The 23126-nt window shown below is 37.5% G+C and overlaps 1 protein-coding gene across 2 annotated transcripts in view; it reads left to right on the forward strand.

The window, feature by feature from the left end:
* The window catches only part of RSRC1 (arginine and serine rich coiled-coil 1), a 175628-nt gene that overhangs the window by 85310 nt on the left and 67192 nt on the right, over nucleotides 1–23126 (forward strand). For both annotated transcript variants that reach the window (XM_064457878.1, XM_064457880.1), the window contains one exon: nucleotides 10047–10098. In XM_064457878.1, the coding sequence (XP_064313948.1) occupies nucleotides 10047–10098 (52 nt within the window). The remainder of the gene's footprint in view (nucleotides 1–10046; nucleotides 10099–23126) is intronic.

Below are 23126 nucleotides of genomic sequence, written 5' to 3' on the forward strand. Positions count from 1 at the left end.
GTGACGTCCTGAAAAGCATGTAACGGGAGGTGAGTTTGATCATTGAATCTTAAGGAGCAAATGCCCTATTTAGAGTGTATAATATTGCTTGGGTTCACATTAATTCCTGTGTAACCAGGCATAATTTTTGATAGATCATTAGATTAATTTTAAACCAAGTGCTAATTTAGAGCTAACTAGATGTTTGTGATATTTGAAATGCTTTTCATTTTTGAAAAATTTTTCTTCCATTTTTGAATTACTGCATTTCAATCCAAAGATTCCAAAGGGAACATGGTTCCCTTTTTCTGTGAGGTATTTCTTTCAAAAATATGTTTAGAGAAAACTAATCTCTTTCTGTGGGAGAAAATAAAGCAGTAACTCAAGTATAAACACCTACTGTTTTTAATTAATCTCCGTTATCTGTTGTTGTGTGCTCCTTTATTTCTAGGCAGTCCAACTTTAGCTGTCTTAAGAGCAGTTTATAATGTGTTAATTCAAGAATTTGTTTTCAGAACCTGGATTTATCTGATACTATTTTTACATATACCCACTAAGTTTTTGCAACATAATGTACCAGAAATATAAAGCGGTGGTAAAAGATAAATGGAAATCCATATTTAGAAGCTAAGTATTAAAAACCATATAATTTTTTTTTAAAGCAGTGAAGATCACTGCTACCTTTGCTACCTTTCATTTTGGATTAGCACTTACCCTATAATGCTCGAAAGGGTACTCTTTCTCAGTTCAAATTCAGCCCAGAGATTTGTACTCTTAATAATTTTCAAAGGGTACATTACAAAATACATGAGTTTGTAGAACAATGACCAGATGAAGATGTTGATGCAAAAGTCTGTTCCGTCAACTCTTCTATTTATCATCACACTGAATTTTTTGGGGGATTGTTATTGTATTTCCAGGAAAATGTAAATATAACAGAAGATATGCTGGGCTGCTAGTAAATAAACAGGTGGATGGTAATTTTTTAGCCTTTAGTATGTATCTGGATACAGTATTATCTGTGTTTTCTCTTATTAAAGAAGTTACGCAGAGTTTATGGCTGTGTGGTTTTAACATTTTCAGTAATTCTTCCTTTTTAAAGACCTGGATTTGCCAAATTTTTTGTTTGTTTGTTTTTAAATTCTCTATCTTTCTGGTGGCTAGTTAATCCATTTTCTGTATCCGCTTCCAGTACGAAGGCCATTTTCCTTGCTTTTACTCAATAAATCTCACTGAAATTAATATATTATTTTTACGGTCCTTTAAAGGAGCATTTGCTACAGCAATATGCAAAATTATTTGAATGCTGAATGAAAATCACTGACACGTGTTTGAGCTATACAGGGCTATTTGCCACAGACATTGCCTTCTGCCTTTGATTTTGTTCCAGTAAGCCTTTGTTACTTATTGCTCAGATTTTGATTTGGTAACAGTCTAAAGCCAGATGCAATTTTTCCTGACCACCTGGTGTATAATGGCTCTCTGAAGATGCTGGGGAAACCTGTGTCCCTCTCGGAAGAAGAGCCTAGTTAAGTGGAGTGTATGTCAGAATCTGTGATTAAAGTTAACAAATCCAAATGCTTTAATGGCCATATATGTCCGTGAGGATAGAAGGAAAAGGATTTTCTGAATCCTATGCTTTTGAGATATGGCACATGTCAAAGTGTCTGTTACGTTTAGGGACAATGTAATGTGTTTTCCCCTTTGATCTCAATTTTGTATGAAAATTCAGTCGGCCGAACAGCATGTAGTCAAAATACTGTTTTGTATTTTATCAGAAAATTTTAACATTCCATTAAGTTGTTTAGCAGCTTTATAGCTGTGACTTTCTAGTTATGCCAACAATTTTGTCTTTCCTCTCTGGGGTCTGAATTTTAATGATTGGGCCATATCATTCCCTTTTGTTATCTTTCCTTCCCAATTTTGATAAATCAGCAATCTTGGAAGAATGGGACTAAACAGGGCTGCCTGTACAGCTTGGAAAAGTTTTCCAGACCTTTCTGTCAAGGTACAGATGTTTTTTCCTGGCTATGGCTGGGAGAACCTTCTTCCATAAACAGATACCGCTTGATTATCTCTCTAGTGTGGTGTATGTGTTGCTAGTTAAGCTGTACTTTTCGCTTCATCATTAGTCCTATTCGTTCTGTGGCCTTCACATACATTAAAGGGAAAACTGGCGTTTCTGGCTCCTCTCCTGTTTTTTGGATAATGATTGTCCTTTCCTAGTTAGTATGTTGCCTATGCTGGCTTGCCCTTTTTTTTTTTTTTTTAAATGGAAGTGCGAAAAGCAGCTGTGTGTTTGATGGACAGATATCGCTGCTATTCCATGCTTTACGTGATTTTTCCCCACTTACAATTCATGTATATCATTCTTTGATAATTGTATATGTCTCGCAACATTTAAGATCAAAATTTTTACTATGCTCCATTCTATTTCAATGCTGTAATGGAAGATTGTAGTAATTTGCATTAAACCGTAGCTAGTATGTGTTGATGGGAGGTCCATAGAAAGTATAAAATTCTTAGGAAATTGAATATGAACTGTTTCTTGAGCTTAAAATGTTTTCTGTTCCTGTTCAGGCTATTTATCTAATGTAATAAAATACCAGGGATGTTGCAATTAAAAAAATATCTATAGTTGTGTACTGTGTTTCTTGGAGACTGTAAACAGCCTGACAATTCCTGAGATATTTTTTTTTTCCCTTTTCGTTCCCCATTTTCATCCTCCATAGTAGTAGTGGTGTAAAACTGCTACGTCAATATAATATAATTTTTGTGTGCTTCATTTTTAGGTGCTGAACACTTTCATACAGCTAGTGTATCAGCTGGATAGTGGTAAAAGCAAATTCTCCTTTCTCCCTTCTGTATAATAGAAAGATAGCTCTGGGCAGGAAGCAAACTGGGAAAAATCTTACTTGTTTGTAAAGTGAGCAGGGATCAGTACCATCTCTTACTGAGTACATTTTCCCAATTTATATATTTCCACAGTTCCTCAAATGTTCAGGTTTTTTGCAACAGGTAGATCTATATTAGGTCAGGACACTGGTCCTACCATAGCCCATATCTGACTATATTACTGGTTGATTGTATCAGAGAAGAAATACCAAATTAGACATAAATACCATTTTAACATCCGATCATTTGTCTGAAAATGTAGGGGTTTCATGCCAGATATGCTTATTACATTTCTATGTTATTAATTTGTACTACAAATTCTTCTGTGGAATTTTTTTTTTTAAATGTGAAAAAATATTCCTCTGTCAATTTTGAATTTGACACCCTCAAATTCATTCTGTTTGCTCTGGCTTATGTAAGAAGATGATGATGATTACAAGTTCTCAGTCTCCTTTCGGGTTTTTTTGTTGGTTATTTATTTATTTATTTAATATATTTTATGCTCCTATGAGGTATTCACTAATACGAATACATTATTTATTTTCAGTTTCTTTGGTAATTTATTTTTATCTCCTATTGAGGAATAAATGACTGAAAAGGAATCCAACCATTCCTATGCTAAACAAACATATCACATAATCTTTTCCATAATTCGATCAAACTCCATTTAGATAGCTGGGGTTAGAGTTCTTTGTTGCTCTTTTCCTGTTGAGATAAATTTACTAGAATTGGGATGTATAGTATTTCAGGTAAAGGCAGGCCACTGACCTACAGAATATATTAAAATGAAATTATGTATCTATCCCCTTTGTTTAATTTTTGTCATTTCTTCCTTGTCTTTTCTCATTACTGATATACATTGAGGTCTCCTTATAGTTGTCCACAATGATGCTAAACTGTTTTTCCTGAATTGATTCTGGTCTTTGAGAACACAGCAAGGTAGATGAGAAGTTCTCCCCAATGCACATTACTCTTGATTTATCAGCATTACATCCTATCCCATTCCGTGCTGCTATTATCACTTGATCGGGTTAAGCCTGACAGTCTCCTCTACCCCCGAATGCTGTATTTACCTGTAAATGTGATGGAATGCCATCATTCAACATCTTTCCCAGATCCTTACTGACGCTGTAAAACCAATCTGCATTTTAGTACAGAATAAGTAGATATTGCTAATACCTGTGAGAAGTGGTCTTTGATTATTTTGTGCCTTGATTACTACTTTTCTTTTCTTAGGCAGGCCTTTTAAGTTAAAAGCTTTTGGCACTTCAGTGAAAACATCAGCTTGTCTTTCCGAGCTACTGTATCAGTATATTTGATGAGGTTGAACAGACTCATGAAATTTGGTTGTTTCTTTCAGTGAAGACAGCATGTTAACATGATCTCTTTTCCTTTTTCTCTGAATGGAACCACTCCTTTATCTGTATGAACTTCATCCGTGTAATAGCAGGGCCGCTGTCTTTATCCCTGCAAAACGATTCCCCTCTTTGTCCCAGCTAACCACAACGCCGTCTTACGCTTCGCTCCACTGGACTCTAGTCTGCTTCTATAACTTTAGGCCACCAAGCCCCAGACCTCCCAACCCAACCCGCTCCCTCAGGCAGTTCTCTGTTGCTCTCCCAGCGCACCGTGGCTGCTGCCTCCTGTCTGTTCCCACCATCCACGCGCGTGGCTGCCTACCGCCTGCAATCTAGGGTCTGAAACAATTAAGGATTTGCAGGTAAGGAGTGTGTGTTCTCAGGCATTTCCTGAATTGCATCAAGAGTTGATTAGCTTCAGTTGTTATTTTTTCTGTACAATTCCTCTGTTTTTGAGTGAAAAGGAAGCCTGAGAAGAACATACAAACTGAATCGCTTGATAAAGCCCCTAGAAGAGTCGTGGTTGCAGTAACGCTGGGGAATTTCTTTTCTGTGCTCAGCCTTGCCAACTTTTCTTTTTCTGGAATTCATTGCAAACAACATTTGCTTTAAGTTTCTGACCCACTTTGGAAGTATTCCCAGTAGTTTTGGATAACCATCTCTTCAGACAACTAGGAAACTTAATGTTTTGTTCTTCCTTTTTCTTAACCTTTTTTTGAGCTCATCAGGCATAGGGAAAGGTTAGATAAATGTCCCCAGGAAACCTACGATAGACTGGAGTTAAAATGAGAAGATGGGTTTGAGCTTTCAAAGTCATATATAGGGTTACTTAATTAGTGTTTATTTCCTGGGTCCTTTGGGTATTGTTTTGATTTTGTTTTTTAAACTGTAATTTTACTGAATACATTTGCATCAAGAGAAATTTGAACCTGGGGAAATGACATCTTGCTGAGGAGTTCTGTATTTGATACAATTACAATTCATATTCTGTTTTTCATTGCAATGTACGGATGTGCTAATATCATCCCCAAAATTCGAGCAGGAATGTACTATATCACTGCTGTTATAATGGCATTTGGTCTTGAGGCAGTGAGTCATCTTCAGAAAGAAACCTGGACACAAACCTCTTCTGCAGGGGCAGGGGGAGAAGTAGCATTAAGACATTTCAACCGGTATAAACAAACTAGCTTGCAAAGCTAGGAAATCTATAGCTTCATAGTTTTCTAATATAATATAATGCCTGCAGGAAATTCTGGTTTTATCAGTAAGTGGAAAATTTTTTAAAATTATGAACTTGACTATTTTTGTTAAACAAATTTGATATCCTACATCCTCTCTGCAAGTAGAACATTGAGTTACAATTTCAGGCAGCACGTGTATCTAAGACAGCTAAGGAATGTCAATCATGTTTGCTGTGGGAAGCGTGGCACTTAGGGGCTGTCACTCATCTCTCTGAGTAGAGGTGTAGAGGACTTAAGGACTGCTATTTTTGCCTTTATCAAATGCAAAGATAAAACATTTGAGTAAAATACATGAAAATTGATCACTATCACACCAAGGTTTGTTAGGCTTTTATAGAGATGTTGTCAGAGAGAAACGTCCTGCAGTTAAATTATACGCAACCAATGTCATTAGTGGTGAATAGGAGGAATTGAACATGTCCCGTTTTAGCAGAAACAGTAAACATCTGTGACATTCTATATGAAACTACTATATTCATAAAAATTAGGCGAGAGACCGTTGCAACTCAAAATACTTCAGCATCATTAACTGCTTGAATCTTGTGATAATGATGTTCTCCAATACTGACAAGAGCCACATGCACTATTTAACCATAGTCACAGCCATTAGTTCAAATGGAAGTTTGGACTCTCTTTTTAAGCTTAATTGTTCTCAAAATTTTTCCTCCATTTTCTCAAGTTGATTTTCACTTTAATATTGTTTTCTCCCTCAAATTTTTTATCATGCATCACAAGTAGCAGGAAGATTTTAAAAAATAAGATCTAGTAGCTGAACTGAAGTCTGTTTCAAACCTATTAATTATTTTGGAAAAAATCTAAAAGCTGGATCCCCCTTGCAGTTGCATATTTTGAAAGCAAAACATTACACTGATGGCCTGTCTGAAGCTGTCCATCAAGCACATCACTTGCTTCCTGTAGCCACTACTGGCAAGCACTTGTGGGGGAGTATTTTTACACAATGAGCACCAAATTTAAAGTTGAGACAGTGGCTTTAGTGCAGTCTAAATAAAAAACATGCTATTTATGAAAACAGTAGCAATGAAATGCAGTAGAAGTACTGCAAAGAAATACAAGTTAAGAAGGATCTGCCACATCTTCCTAACAAAGCTTGCTTTAAAAATTGAATACTTATAATCAAATTTCTGTGTGAGATATAGCAATTATTAATCACATGGATATTTCTCTTTTATGGTATCCTGTAGAATGCCATTGTTTTCTAAAGCATAATTCCAATGTGTTACCAGACACTTTTTGACATGTGTAAAATGCGTCGTTAGGGAGGCTTGACACGCCTCACGTCATTCTCTGATATGCCTGTTAGGGAATTCCTTTCTTACTTTTACAGTTAGTTGTCACCTTCATCAGCTGGTACTAGAAATACGTGGTACTATTTTTTTTAAACACTGTTTCAAATTCTTTTCCTTCCGTGTTATGCTTAAGACCTTAAGGAAAGTATGAGTGTTTATCATGCAACTTATGCTAGGCATCACTCTGATAACGTTTCCTACACCAACCACTTCACCATTTTTAAGTTTCCTGAGGGCCTTTCTGAATTTTGTCATTTAATGGTCTTCTAAATCAATACTAACCTCCAGTAGTCGGTCTTTCTCACACATCGCTAACGGCTTTTTTTTTGGGTGTGATTGTGATTTTCAGATGAATTCATCTTTGTCCATTTTCTCAGAGCATTGGCCTCATCCACCAGCTGGACAAATGCTTTCTGGAGCCAAGCTAGTAACCTTTATTTAAGAACTTTTCATCTATATGTTGTTCAGGGCATATTGATTGATAATAGAAAGGCGTCTATACCAGGTTCTCCTGTGGGTGTACCAATGTCCATGAAGCAACTGGGTACCAGTTAGTGTGAGGGCTGCAGTCAGGGCAAAGGGGAAGATGCCTGCAAAGCAACTGTGTCTGCAGTTTCCAATTGGATGTTGCTGAGTAAAAGAAGAATTTCAGTCTAGCCTACCCTATACCAACAGGCTACATTCATACCTACAGGAGAGGAGAGGGAAAAGGCATTTTGAGCTGTGTGGAGCATCTCGGAGCAGGGGGAGCAGTTGTGTCAGTATTGGTGGAGATTCATGGTTCGTGCTGGGAGGCATCACTTGTGCTGCTGCTCAGTGCGTTTCCTTCTCCGTCTGGAGCCTGGTTTAATATTTGCTCTTTCAGGGAATTATTGTTGGTGTGGGGGTGCTAGATGTTGCCACTTTAGGCTTTGAATGTGAAAATAACATCAGTGAAATATCAGTGAAACACCTTTCTCTGGTCTGTAGACTAGACTGTAGAACAGGCTGTTGTATGGCCAAAAAGATGACATCCTTTTATTTGGGAGATCCATGCATTTTTGTCAAATATCTAACTGGATAACTGCTGTAAAGATAGGAAATTATCTCTCTTAACACAACCAGTTGCATAGCTTTTGAGACACATGTAACTCTTACAGGAAAAAGTTGCTTTAGAAATGCATCAGCTCATGCTGCTGCCAGCGTTGGGCAGCCCCAGGAGTGAGCCGCAGCCTGGGAGGATGCTCGTGCAAACTGCTCAGGCTGTGGGGATGCACTGTGGCCCTGACAGAGTGGTGGATCAGTCAAGTTAATCAAAGATTTTGTTACAGAATGGACAAAACTAATATAGGAAACGGATTGAATGTACTGTGAGTGTTACTGGACGCCAGAACCCCACCGATGGGTGGGGCTGCTCAAACGTTTGGAGTGTTCATGTGAAGATGTGAGCGCAGGTAGTATTTTTACACAAAACAGTTTTCCTTCTCTGCTAAATTGTACTGCAATATTTTGCCATACAAATGTAACCCTGGAGATTTTTTTCTTTTATATCTGAAGTTGTCATAGGAATGGAAAAACCGCAAACCCAAGTACAGCTTTTCTGAAACTTAGTAAGTTGGGCAAGTTTTTTCTGGGAGGAAAGCAGATCCTTTTCTTCCTCTCCTTTCTTTCCTCTAGTGACATATTTAATATGCCAAAACATATTGTAATAATTATTTTATTGCAAGAGGAAGAAATTTGAAGATATTTTTATAATAAATGTCAAGTTTTTTCTTGCTGCCACCAAGATTAGTGGTCAACATTAATAGTAGCATTGGTACAGTAGTTATAGTAATAAATTTTGCCCAATAATTTGGGGTTTGTGCAAACAGCTAGCAAAATTCTAACCTAAAAAATATTAGACCTCTATACTACTCAAATATGGATCTTCATTTAAATTTCCTTTTTCAGGAATTAATCTGTGGATTAATGTAAAATCTTTCATATTGCATGCTAGTGAAAGGAGCAGTCTGTAAATTCTTGTAGTAGAAATTGAATTTTTCTTTGCTATCAGTTAGCCTCTCAATAGGTGTAGACATAATATAAAACAACAGATTAATAAATAAAAAGAAATAAAGCTCTAAAAAGCAGAAAATGGTTTTCTCATTAATTAGTAGAAGAATGTGTGTGCTTCTGCACACAGTATTAGAGATATTCGAGCTAGAAACTTTCTAAGCTCTCACTCTCAAATTACGACAATGCATTGTTCAGAATACAAGGCCATTTTATACAGACTATATTTTATAGTAATACAGCATCAGTCATGCTGTAATTGGTGATATCATGCACAATGCAATCTGAGATATCTTTGGTTGAAAGATTTTGAGAAAAGCTAATTCTTTTGCCCTACTGAGCATCATCAGTTGGGACATTCATAGTGAAGAGCTTTGCCTGATTGCCTTGATTAATATTTGAATGGCTACTGGGGTGAAACTGGAAGGGTGCAAACTTAGACTAGTTATCAGAAAAAATGTTCGAGTAGCAATATCTGCCTAGAAGAGTTTTCAAAGCTGAACAGTAACACCAAGTTTTCCATCATGTTTTGGTTTTAGTGTAGAGCAGAAACCTCCCAAACTTTGCAGATGCTTACAGAAATAATCAACTTCTGAACTCCATGACAAATGTGGTTTGTGTATAAATTTAACTGTGAAAACGTTTGAGTGGCTTCAAAATTAGAGGGATGGCAAGCACATTGGACACAGTAAAACATCACTTGGAATAATTAGCATAGTGGGTACACAGCCAACAATATGTTCCTCAACCCAACAGATGTAAAGAAATACCTTAAGGAGAGGAAAAAATCAAAACAGATAACAGAAAAAGTGTGAAAAACTTGCCATATTAATCATATTAAAACCAGATTTTGAGCATGCTTTTGCAGCCATCTATTTCTGTCTAATGGGGTCACCAAGGAGCAGGGAAGGATTTGCTGTTGGAGGACTGAGAAAGGAGGTGGAGGTTGGGCTTCAGCCTGGCTGTGGCTGTGGGTGCTCAGGCTGATCAGGGTGCCACAGCACTGCCTGCTTGGGGTTGTATTTTCTGTCAATTCTGAAAATTTACCTGATAGTTTCTAACTCAAGTATGATAATACTCATTTCAGTCTGGAATTTTCTTTGGATGGGGTGTAGCACTGAGGCACCTGCAGATGTGAGAGCTCACTGCTGGTGACGGCAGAGCCGCAGTCGGTAACGTGTGACCTTGTGTGTTGCATGTATGGTTATGAAGATTTATAAATCCTCTCTTTTCAGACTCCTGCTGAACAGGCCAAAGCTAGATTACAGCTGGTTCTTGAGGCAGCTGGTAAGTGTTGCTATTATAAGTAAGATTATATTCTTCAAAAATGTATTTGACTTTTATAATATCAGAAAAGTGAAACCTAGCATTTGCCGAATAGAAAAGGATAAAATTACTATCTTGATAAGTCCCTTTCTCCATAGATCACTTCAGTTTCTGGTTAAGATGAAACTGGTGTCCATCATAGAATCATTGAATGGTGTGGGTTGGAAGGGACCTTTAGAGCCCATCTAGCCCAACCCCCCAGCCGTGAGCAGGGACATCTTCAACTAGATCAGGCTGCTCAGAGCCCCGTCCAGCCTGGCCTTGGGTGTTTCCAGGGATGGGGCCTCCACAGCCTCTCCGGGCAACCTGTGCCACTATTACACCACCCTCATGGTAAAAAAATGTTTTCCTTATATCCAGTCTAAATCTACCCTCCTTCAGTTTCAAACCATCACCCCTTGTCCTGTCACAACAGGCCTTGCTAAAGAGGTTGCCCCCGTCTTTCCTCTAGTCCCCCTTTTATATACTGAAAGGCCGCAATAATGTCCCCCCACAGCCTTCCCTTCTCCAGGCTGAACAGCCCCAACTCTCTCAGCCTGTCATTGTAGCAGAGGTGCTCCAGCCCTCGGAGCATTTTTGTGGCCTCCTCTGGACCCGCTCCAACAGGTCCATGTCCTTCTTGTGTTGAGAGCAAATCATCATTGGCATTTAGTAAATCCCTTTAAGGAGGTAAAAATAAGTAATTTTTGTTTGCTATTGGAGAACCAGCACTCAGGACTTCACATGTTTGTCCTCTTGCTGCTGCAGCTACTGAGTCTTTATTCTGTGCTCTCAAAAATCTGGTTTTGTTTCTTTATTTTTTTTAGCACTGAACTGAATTAGTGCATGTATATACTTATATTTATTTATTTGAAGTGGGAGCAGAAATATGTAGCAACCTTTCCAAAAGGCTTAGATTGAGAGGCCAATCTACACGCTAGTTGTCTACAGAGAGGAATATTCCTATATAGTCTAGCACTAGAAAGAAGGAAGGCAAGATGCATATCTTGGTAACTATTATTAATTTTGGAACCTTTAATTTCAATAAAAATGGGAGAAATCCTCTAGTTTCACAGCAGGTCTAAAACTTTAAGGAAATTTTTGTCTTACTGTAGCAAAGGTGAGAAGATCATTCCTTTTATCCTGCTTTTTTAATCAAATGTAGTACCTAAGTCCACATAAAACTCAGAGATGTAGATCTTCCCAAATGGACAGGAGTTCCACTTTTTTCTGTTTGTTTTTGTTATATTTCTTATTAATCCAATAGAGTTCAGTACACAGCTCTGACATGCACTTCTCAGGCTTTTCCCTGTGGAAGTTGCTGCGGATTTGACCTGTGATGCAACTTAGACCGAGGTCCGTTTTGCTCTGTGCCACCTTGCAGGTCGCACGCCCGCACGGTGGCATGGCGTGGCAGGACACCCTGCTCTTTGCTGGGTTTGATGCAGAGGTTTTTGTTCTCTCTTCACCCAGCCTCCAAATGGTTATCTGGAGAGAAGATCTGCATGGGTTTTGATGTGCTTATACCGTGTGTGTGAAAACAGTACCCAAGAACATTTTACCATAGTAGGATTGTGGGTAATGATAAGAAGTGTATAAATGAACAATGATACTTAGCTATAACATACTGGATATTCTTTAGGTACTTTCATTTGTCTTCATGTTATTAAGATAGCAATTTAATGCTCCAAAGTGGTAGTCTGTGTTAAGTTTTGTAATCCTAATTAATTTCTCTATCTTATTTTAATTTTCCCATTAAAACTTTTTTAGTTTGTCACTCAGAAAGACAAATTTTCAGTATTTCATAGGCATTGTAATAAATAAGTATTTGTCTTTAGTTAAGAATCCGTCCCTCGTATGTATTTTTAACTTATAAACAGCAATTTCCAAGAACTACCATTTTTTATTTTTCTCCATATGGAAACTTTCTGTTTTAATGGATACCTATCTTCTCACATTGCTGATTCCACCCCCCAAATGCATCTAGCCTTTTGTATTGTATAGCTTAAAATGCATTCATTGTTCTCCATAACGTTTAATAAATCTTTGAAGCATATAATTCTAAAATAGATGTGACAGCACTGACCTAAAAAAGCACAATTTGTGTATACTACTCACATCTATCACACCTCATTTTTTAATTTAACACCTGGGAAATGTATAAAAGATACCTGTGGGTTGTATATCATTGTGACCTGGGTCCCACAAATTCCCCCAAACATAGAAAAGGTCTATGACATTGTTAAATTTAAATATTCACAATTGAAGTCTGAAACCTGGATTGAAGCTGCAAGCTGTTCATAAATAACTCAGGAGAGTTAATCTGTTTGTTTCTCTTACCATCCAAAACACAGAAAGAAGTTCTTTCCTGGCTTTATTTAAGTGTTGGTAAGCTCAGGCATTTATGAGATCATCCCCCCACCTTCTTCCCCCAGTCCTGTATTCAATCAATTAAATTGAATTTTTATTAAATTGGTGTGAGAGGAGTGTTGGAAATGTTAATAATGTTGTTTCAATATCTTTTTGTGTGTTTACTTATTGCAAAATGAGGACTTTTTAAACTTATAGGTGAAAAAAAATAAAAATAAATCTTTGTTAGACTGTTAACTGAGGAGCTTTTCAAGGAGTTCACAATCAACGGGTTAATTGTTGCTGTTGTAGTATGATGTTGTATGATTTAATTGAATATAATGTAAATTTAAATCTGTACTTTAGTAATGATGAACAAAGCTGTTGTTTGCATATGTAGTGCTCGATATAGAATCCATCCCAAAGTTGGGAATTGTAGAATATCTGGCAGTACATGTTACAGGAATTGCTCCAACCCCAGTAAGTGAGGAAAAACGCTGTGCTTTATTCAAAATGTATTATCTACATTTTAATGGTTGATGCTGCCACTGTACTCCTCCATGGTCTGGACAAACAACCCAGTCTTACCTTCTGCAACTGCTCAAAGTTACCAACAAGTGTTGGAGAGGCACTGGGGAAGGTCCCTTCGTTGTTCATCTCTATCAACATCCTATTAAGTTGGCATTTCCATTCCCCTTTCCCTGCCACTTCCATGCTGTTAATATCCCACCTCCCACAATAATATAACATTTTCTTATATTGTCTGGATTCAAATATATTTGCTCATTTCATTCTGAAGATTTCCATATCTTACTATGCTTGGAAAGAATTAACCTAAAGAAAATCCACTTTGCTTACTTAGCAATTGTTTTTTATTCTTAATATACTGGAAATGCCTTTGGATAAACAGAACACAAATGTAGCAAGCAGTACCTAAATGTCTAAGGGGACAACACATTAGACGTTAATGTGCGTAAACTGAAGCTAGTTTATCTATAGAATACCAGTGTTTGCTGTAAGAGCAGTCTGACTTCAAATTCAAGCTGATGGTGGATTTTGAGGTTTGCTTACAGCCTCTCTCAGCAATACATTTCCCTAAACTTGACTTTGTAATTTGCTATTTGCTATTCACTGTAACATCATGATGTTTCAAATTTAATGTCTTTATTTTACTATCTAAATTTCCCTTTTGTTTAGCTCCATCAAAGGGTCTAGATTCCAATGTATCCTTTGTCAATGCTGCTACCGTAGATTAAAGCAGTGTATTGAAAAAGGGAAGAGGGACTGGGACGTTTGTTGTGTGTGCATGGAAAACTTGAATGTGTGCGCTATTGGGCATTCATTCTGAGAAAATAAATTGCCTGTAAGTAATGATACAACCTTGAAACATGTCCCTGCTGAACTGGCGAAGTTAATTTTTATCATATTTGTCTGTGCTGGAAATGGTATTAGAATGTAGCTTTAATGACTTACATTGACTAACTAAACACAGAAAAGGAGCGTTGGCCGTTAACTGCTATCAGCTGGCACTGTGCTGGGAATACTGCCCCACCGATGCTGCCTGCCCTCCCCTCCAGCCCGTGTGTGAGTACGAAGAGTCATGCTGCCTTAGAATTTTCAGGAGCAGATATTTGTCATTGATAACTGTTTCATATGGTACTTCTCTCAGTACCTGGAACATACACAGAATTGAAGGAAAACTCTTTTGATGACAGGGTTTAAGTTCAGGTGCTTTCTTCAAATGGGGCACAGGAACAAGTGTATACTTGTATGCAATATAGATGCGTATTTTTTAAGAGAAGGTATTCGGCTGTTACTTTATCAGAGAGCAGGATGTCTGAGGAAATTTTGTTGAAATTTTAAAGCGGCGATTCCCAACCTTTCTCCAAGTGTAGGAAATGTCAGTCCAAGAGCTGGCTGCACTCTGTTGAGGTGCGTTAGGCTAGTAAAACAGCTAACCCTGCTTTCATGCCAGGTACTGCAGACCGCGGCATTAGCTATAGACAGGAGGCACTTTATAAGGGGTGTGATTTCCAAAAGAATTTAGGTACAAAAAGGTTTAGATAGTCCTTGTTTTGCTTTATTTTTCTGGTGTTTCAGTGAAGTATTTACATGTTAGAGTTGTCTTCTCAATCTAAGGATGTTTGTGTGTATCATTTTTTGCTTTGCATCAACCTATTGACATAGAAATTATGTGGCTTTGTCCTTGTGGCTTTTTAAGAAAGAGAAAGTGGTATATTGAAATACACTAATAAGGTTACAGATTTACAGAATACAGGTTTTGAAAGTGCTTTCAGTATGCCAGCTTTTCCAAGTTCTGTTTTAGTACAATGGCCATAGTTTAAAAAGCTAATTTTACATTACTGTATTCCCTTTGCTCTTCACTGCTTTCTTCATCACCAGAGATGCTTGTTTTTAGGGATGGTAGGTCCAATGGCCAGCTGATCAGGTGCCACCTCAGCAGGAGTTGTAGATGTTTAGTATCTTGGGAAAGTCTTCTTTTAGAATCTAACTTAGATATTAATTTAGGAAATAACATCTGAATTCTCTGAAAAGCCAAAAGACAGCAAATAGTAAACCAGACTCTCTTTAATTGGATTTTTTTTTTCTGGCTCATTTTGGGCTGGGAATTGTGACTTCTGGTCTCTTGTTGTGGGGCTGGTAAAATAAAAAATATTCACCTGTATTTGTGAGTAGAGGAGGGGAAGATGGCCATATTTATGTTCAGGTAATATAGTGCTGTCAAGAAGTTTTGTTTCCAAGTCCTTTGTTCATGCTGGCTTTTCTATGCACATTGTTAAAGAAATTTTTTCTTTGTTGGTGTAGACGACTGTCAGTATCTTTGTTCTCATTAAGCAGGGCAATACTTGAAGATACTGAAGCACTCCACTTTAGTTTTTAAGGCAACTGATTTTTGATTTATAAAAACTGTCATTCAGTAGAAGTTATTAGTCTCAGCTATAAATTTATCTTTGCATGACTGTATTTACTTACCCTTCTAAATACTGAGATACAAGAAAGCCTTTTTAACATCCTCTGACAATATCACAGCAACTTGCCATGTTTGAGCAGATGTTAAGCAGGCAATAGTTGAATGTTAATTTTGAGAGGGTGGTATGTTTAAGCCTATCTGAAGTATGTTGCATGTGGGCCTTCCAGACTTAGCTACAATGCTTTGTCTCAGGAGAATTTTAAAGCTAAACCTCTTTCTTTTTGTCACTCTATATGGACTCTCTCAAGTCAGTATAAAGCAGATCATCCCTAGGCTAAAGCTCTTCAGCTTTTGTTATTGGGCTCTGTAGACCTGTAATTAGGCCTCCTGGCAGGCCTTGCAGGCCAGTTAATGGTCATATGGAGTTTCTATGAGGCAGACTGGCTTTGTATAAATCCTTCGTAGGGATACGTTTATGGGTCACTTCCTACCAGGACCGGGCTTTGTGCCGCTGCCCCACGGGCTGACAGGGAGCAGGTTCCCTTGACCATCGACAGCTCAGTTTGCAGCGCACAATCTACCCAGCTAATCCCCAGTGTAAACAGAGGATTTAGCTGAGCTTCTGTCACTTACAGTTGCCAAACCACTTGGGTGTCTGTGATTTCTTTCCCAGACTTCATTACTGAGAGACACAGAAGCACAGAAGATTTGAGCTGGGGTTTTGTGTTAAACGTTTCCTTGCTCATATCGCTAATTTTGAGGAAAAGGTTTGCCTTGCTTTGAATCCTGCCTTGCTAGAACCCATAAGTTAACAGAAAACCTTAAAACTTTAAAGGTGGTTAATTTGTGCCGTAAGTTGTTGTATGGCACCCGAGTTTTCTCATAAAGATTAAAATGCAGATGAATATTCCAAAATGTAGATGTATTGATAAGAAATTGCATGTGGACAGTTCAAGCTATCAATCTGGCTGCCTTTATCAAAGTAATCTGAAAGTTTTTCTATGGTGATAAGCAGAAATTTCTTACACTCCATATAAAGACGATGACAAAAGGCAATTGATCTGGATTTTCAAAGGTCTAGAGTTGAAATAAGTGACTGATCTATTTTTGGAATCTGCATTTCAATCTATCGCTGAAAGGGCGTTCAAGAATGGAGCATTTTTGTGCAGCTAATTCTTGACAGAGTTTATTTAAAGGAAATTTCAGAACTGAGATGCTAATATGACATTAGCAATATGCAGTAAAAATTGATGAATAAAAATCATAAGCATTTAACATTTATCAGATCTGTTTGGCAGCAGTTCTGGATATTGGATATTTAACTCATTATCTTTGAATTATACTATCAGATTGCTCCCTTTAATTTTGTACCATGCATCTTTATTACATTTTACAAATTCCTTAAAGAGAAAAATCATTGAATATAACAAGTACTTTGGCCTTAGCTGTTGTTAAAATATAAGTGTTTTATAATACTTACTGCATTTTTATTTTTTTAAAATCTACCCACGATAACACATGTTATTGGGGAGAAAAATTCTAATTTGCACTCAGTCCTTGATAAATAAATAGTCAAATATTCTCTACTTTCTGGTATCAAAATGGCTCATAACAGATGTGGTTGAAAGGACCACATACGTAGACTGTATGATTTTAGTCTGGTGGAACTAATAGGATCACTTGCTACTTTATAGATTCTTGCTTTTCTTTTACTTTAATAAAAACTGTTTAGTTAAATAGGATGGCCTGTGTTTTGCTCTTTTCTAGCTATGCAAAGTAGTAAGGCAGGCAGGTGGCAACAGTATGAAAAATTTCCTTTTATTTGTGCTTATTTTTAAATGCCAAATTTATAAAACGTGTATGGATTTCTCATTTTTATTACAATTTTCTTAATTTTGATTTTGCTATTTGTGTTCTTTCCACTGAAAACTCAATGGCCTTAGTTTGAATTTCTAATTATGCAAACAATTTTAGAAGGATGGATAACGTGTTGGTATAGAAGCAGAAGCACAAAGGATGAATAATACATAAAATATTTTACCTGTTTCATGGAAATTTAAAAATAGCTTTTAAAATAATGCTTTCCCCTAGAATTGTAAGAATTTGAACTTATAACAAGCTCAAAAGTTGCTGAATATTAAAAAAGAGACTAATATAGTCACTATGTTGGTATGCTCAGTTTGATTTAATATAAAATCCTTATTTGTCCATTTCAGACAGTTGTTTTGAGTAGTGTCTATTGACACTTTGGATAATTGAATTTTACTTAAATAAAAATATCAATTCGGTGAGCAAAAATGTCTTATCAACCTACTTTTTCTTTCTACAACAAACATGGGTGTAGGCGCTGAATATGTTTTTAAAGGTGTTCTGTGCAGCATTTCTTGAACCCCAAGCTAAGGGGAATTTGAATAAGTAACAATCTGTTCCTAATGAAAACACCACCAAACAAGCAAGACCTGGGTACATGTGTGTGGGCGATGTCTGAGCACCCCTCCTGAAGCAGCAGCTCGCAGTGGGCCAGGCGGCGATGCTGCAGGACATCCTCCTGGGACTCCAGCACAAGGGAAGCCACAGGGACCTGGACAGGCGATGCGAAGAGCTGCATCAGTCTGCTGCATCTTTTAAATCAGTTGTCCCCATCCCATCGCAGGCAACTCGGTTGCTTTTGCTCCTTCCAGCAAGCATTTGTAGTTGACGGCCTCCTGCACCCTTACTCGGAGAGGGATTTCAGGCACAGGATCAGGACCCTGGGTTTTGTTATCCCACAGGCTACAGTATAGCATGTAGCAATTACTGAAAGATTAAATTTGTATCATGCTCTTTTATCTAGGGCAAGCTATTAAAACATTAAAGAAAAAAAAATGAAGTGGATTAAAAGAAATTTTAGGTTGGAATTTATGAAGCTCGCTTTGCAAGGGTGTCCTGAGGGGGCCAGAAACATTTTCAAGTTTTCGGAAATAAATCTGAGGAGAAACATTCCCATGGATGCTGTGGTTTCAACTACAAGTATTAATTGCTTGTAGCCTCAAGAAATTGCCATTTATGTTTTTCTTCCTTAATGCCTTTGTTGTTTCAATACTCCTTCCATGTTATCTCTTCGCTTCACGGCTGAGGTTTGGTCAGGAGCGGAAGGTTTTCCTGTTTTGTCTCTGTATTCCTCATGTGAGCAAGTGCTATGGGTAACTTGCAAATGAGACTGAAAACTTGAGAGGGGAATGAAGAGGAAGGCAGATGGAGGAAAGATAAAACAATTCTGAAAACGTGCATGTGAGGCATAGCTATTGCAATACACCCTCAATGATATTTTTTTCAAATCCTAAGATGATTATTTATTTGCACATGTTAGACAGCATTAAGAATTGACTGGTACAAGGAGTTACAGGTGTAGTGTTTGGCACTGATCAAGATTTGGGCTGGCATCAGTGACTCACAGTTTGGTTAAATGTGGTTTGTACTAGACAAAAGAGGTTTTTCTTCATTGGTTAATACAGGAAATAAATGCATGAGACAGCAGAGTCTTGCATTTCCGAATTGCAAAAAACTAATGCAACAAGATAGACTGCCCCATCTGCAGCCTTTCTAATTGACATGCACGCATACACCGTGCTCCTTTAACGCATACCAATTAGGATGCAAAGAGATAACGATCAAGTTTCTTGGCCTGCTACTTTTATGACTACTCTTGAATGACTGAGTAACAACAGAGGATTGCTTTTATCCAGCTGTATGACCTGGGTGATATTTTCTCCTGCTGCTCTGAGAGACTGAACATGGTGTTTAGTGGTACCCAAAGTCCATGTTCAGCTGGTTCAAATTTGAATTATATTCATCAGCCTAATGCCTTGTCTCATCTGTGTTGCTCCATTAACGCTCAAGGTGAAACTGAAGTACTGCTAGAAGATCACGCAGAAACTTAAGGAAGAACTTAACACAGGAAGCTCATGGGGCATTTTATCCTTCTTCAGTGAATGTGTCTTTCCAGCAGTTTGATCTACAGTGTTTTATTTCCATTCTTTCCTGGTGTTCCTAAAATAGCTTATATGATGGAATTCCTTTGGAGATTGCTCAAGAAAAAAAAACGTTATCAACTTGTCATTACAGTCACAATTTATGGCTTGGAAGTGTTTATTAAAACATCCTAAATCCAACCTGTCATAGGCAGACAAGAACCTTGATTCCTGTTGCATCCAGATTTTGGAGAGGGTGCCAGGTGCTTAAGGCAATCCAAGTGTCTTCTGAGTATCTTTTTATTCTCTTCCTTCTGGAGGATGACTGTAAATAAAACTGCTGTTTTATCCACTAAAATGAATCCAAGAATTCTGCGTCTTTTCCCAAATATCTTGTGTGCTCATTAGTACATTTACATACCTGAATTTCCCATTCATTAACTTTTCTACTCAGCCTCATCCTAGGTCTTTTAAGCTTTGTACTAGCAAGATCACAACAGATACAGGTGTTCTTTAGTAAAGAAAATATTAATGGGTTGTTTTTTTATATATTCCACAAGTCTAGGCATGAATAGAAGATTTAATTTTCAAGAATATGATTTGCATCATATATAGACTAATGAAAGCCTAATTTGAAAAAAAATCGGTGAATGGTCCCTGTCCCTATTTTGATAAGTAAGCTTTTTAGTTATTTCTTAACAAAGCATTTGATGTCTGAAGGATTCAAGAAGAGATCTGGCTGTAAGAAGAGGAAGGGTGGTGGTTCTTTCAGTGTCTACAAAACTGCGAGCCCTGGTGGGAATTTTGATCTGTAGTAAGTCTGTACCAGTCTGTGAAGTTTGTTATTTTTCCCTGCCTCTGTTCTTTGAAAGATAAATAAACTGGAATGACGCTTGTGAAATGTCCCAGATCATCCAAGTAGGCTGTGCAGTCCCCATTCCTCTCTGCTGCCATCTGACGTAGTGAATGCTCTTCTGAATTATGGACTAAAAGGTTGCGTAGCTTTCCACAGCTCCAGAAAAGGGTAATCTTTTCTGGACTTCAGGGCCCTCAGTGAGCTCATCCTTTCCATAAGGATCTGAACACTTATTCTTCTGTCTCTAATCCTGTCCCTACTCTACAGATTAGTTCACAACTCTTGCTGAAATGCTTCGGTTTTTTGTTTTCATCTGCTCAGTTCTGCGCAGACAGTATCACCGTGGCAGGTGCACATCCTCAGTTTAGAGTGATTTCTCGGAAGTTTTCATGGTATATCCTTCCACTGTCGGTATATATTTGAAGGTGAAAAATTTTATCCTATTCTTGAAAACTAGCTAATTTAGGAAAGTCATCTAATTATAGAGTTATTGAACCCAGTTTATAGGTCAACTGCTGATTCCTACTCAGCAGATTTCTGTGTCAAAAACCATTTAGTTGACGACATTGGCAGAAAGAGCACTTCCAAACAAACTCTGAGCATTAGAACAATTAAATCTTTTTTTAAAAAATCAAGAAAACTTATATTGGAGTATATTTATGATAGCTAATTTTTGTACTCTGTGTTTTCTGAGAATTGCAGGTATTCTAAGACTGAATTTCAGAAAGATGCAGAAAGTATTTTAGCTCACCTGGACGGTCTACACCACTGAGCTTCATAGCCATGCACAAGTGCCTATACAGCTGGACGTTAAATACATTTATTCATACATTACTTGCTCCTAATTTGTTGGCAAAGCTACCTTATCTCATTAGAGTACTAAAAAAATAATACTTTCTGCATCCAAAGTGACAATATGTAAAAAAGAGTCGTTACTCCAAGTAATTACTTTTTTAACATATTAATGGTCCTGTCCTTACAGAGTATGTGATTTTGAAGTGCAGCCTTTTGTGTCATTCGTGAGCAAAGTGAACACTTGATTAATCAATAATTACTTCAATAATTAATTCAACTTCATTTTCATGGCTGCTGAAAAATACAGAATTTTAATTAAACAAATTTGGGTAGAGAATAAGATGTGTTTGAAACAAAATAATTCACTTTTGCAATTTATAGTACCATTTTATTGGTGTCTAAAAGCCATTCACTTCATGAACCTCTCTTAGTTTATTAGAAGAGATTAAAAAAGTGCTTTGAACAATTTTTGTAGAATGTGTGGGGTTTTTCTAGATTAAGAAGTCAATCAGTATTTGCTAATGTAGGGATGCCATAATGTAAAACAGAGCCTATAAGTAAACTTTACAGTTACTTTATTAGCTAATGAACGTTTATTGCCTTTAGAAATAATTCTAAAACTTTTAGAATTTCTATTTTTTTGTGAGATTTTTATCTGAGACTTTTTTTTTGTGCTACTGAGAAACGAAAGTATCTCAGGCTTATGTTATAACTAGCGGGTTTTCAGTGATATTGTAGCATATGGTACACATGATTTTGATGCAAATATGTGTGCTAATTATGTGCAGATGAATCTTTCAGTCCTGCTATTGATCTTAAGTCAAAGACAATTTTTCAGTTAGCTTAAGTTTTATATCAATTCATATTTAGCAACTTTGCCCAGTAATTTAATTATACGCTGTTTTGGCTGCAGAAACCATATGTGGTTGTGCAGCACATTTCTGTTTCAGCATGCCTTTGGGGAAATGTTACGTTCTTAATATTGATAGCAAAATATTTATTCCTCATATTTTACCCAATCTGTCACACCATCTTCTCTGTATAGGTGCCTGCTTTGGTACGTGGTCATTAAAGCGTTAGCCAGAATGTGTGCCCCCAAGATATGTTATGACAGTATACCCTGTAAATCTTTGGATGTTTACCACCCTTCAGTTTAGATTTTCTGCAAATGAAACTGGAGAACGTTTGGCTGGATTTTATACCAGGAATGCCCAGAAAAGGGCTTTAAAGTGCTCGATCTGCTCAGCACACTGGCTCTGGCTGGTGGGCACAAATTCCGTGTTTAAATGTTTAGGGCCTCTCCGTCTAATTTCCAGATGTGAAGCGCGCCAGAATCTCTCTTTCAGCTTGCTGAAGGGAGCAATAAGTGGAAAAGAAACAAAATGTCCTTGCTGTTTCTCACAGTCATGACAGTGTGTCCTGCAAGCTTTCAAGTGTGGAGGTAATTCTAGGAGGCCTTGCTCATGCTCCAGCTGGTAGGCATTTTCAAGGCACCTATAATTTAATAGATAAATACTGGCCATCTATCAATGGATTTTAGATCACAGTGCCTTTCTGAGGTAGAGCAATGGTTTCAGGGAGTTTCAATGACTTACCAACAGTCACAGGTAGTCTGTGACAGAGCAGGAATGAAGCCCATGTCCCAGAACTTGGTCTCATGTGTGACCACATAATCCTTATTTCCTCCTTAGCTCCAGACTGAGATTAGAAGTTGTAATTAGTGCCCTATCTGCTGTTATTTTTTCAACTGGGAGAGAACTTCAGGGTTGTCCGGAAATACACATTGCTACGCATGAAGCACACATACCTGAACTGCAGATACAGAATTAATTCTCATTATAGTATTTACATATACTCTCGTAGAAATAGCAGGCTTTTAATCAAAGATGAATATTTCTGTTTGTCAGTGCTACTGCACAAAATGCCCTAAATTTAGGAGCCAGATATTGATGGAGTTAATACTGATGCTGTACAGTGCAGCCCATTCTCTCTCAAAATCCCAGTTGTAACGAAATGCCTTTACATCCAACAGTCTTGCTTTAAGCTGTTTTAAGTATCACTGGTGCCTGCTGCCTGTCGGCTAAAGCTCCTGGGTACTTCTGTGGGTTTGCCTTTAGAGGGTTTAGAC

Source organism: Phalacrocorax carbo, chromosome 7 (assembly GCF_963921805.1).
Source record: "Phalacrocorax carbo chromosome 7, bPhaCar2.1, whole genome shotgun sequence".
NCBI classification, from domain to species: Eukaryota; Metazoa; Chordata; class Aves; order Suliformes; family Phalacrocoracidae; genus Phalacrocorax; species Phalacrocorax carbo.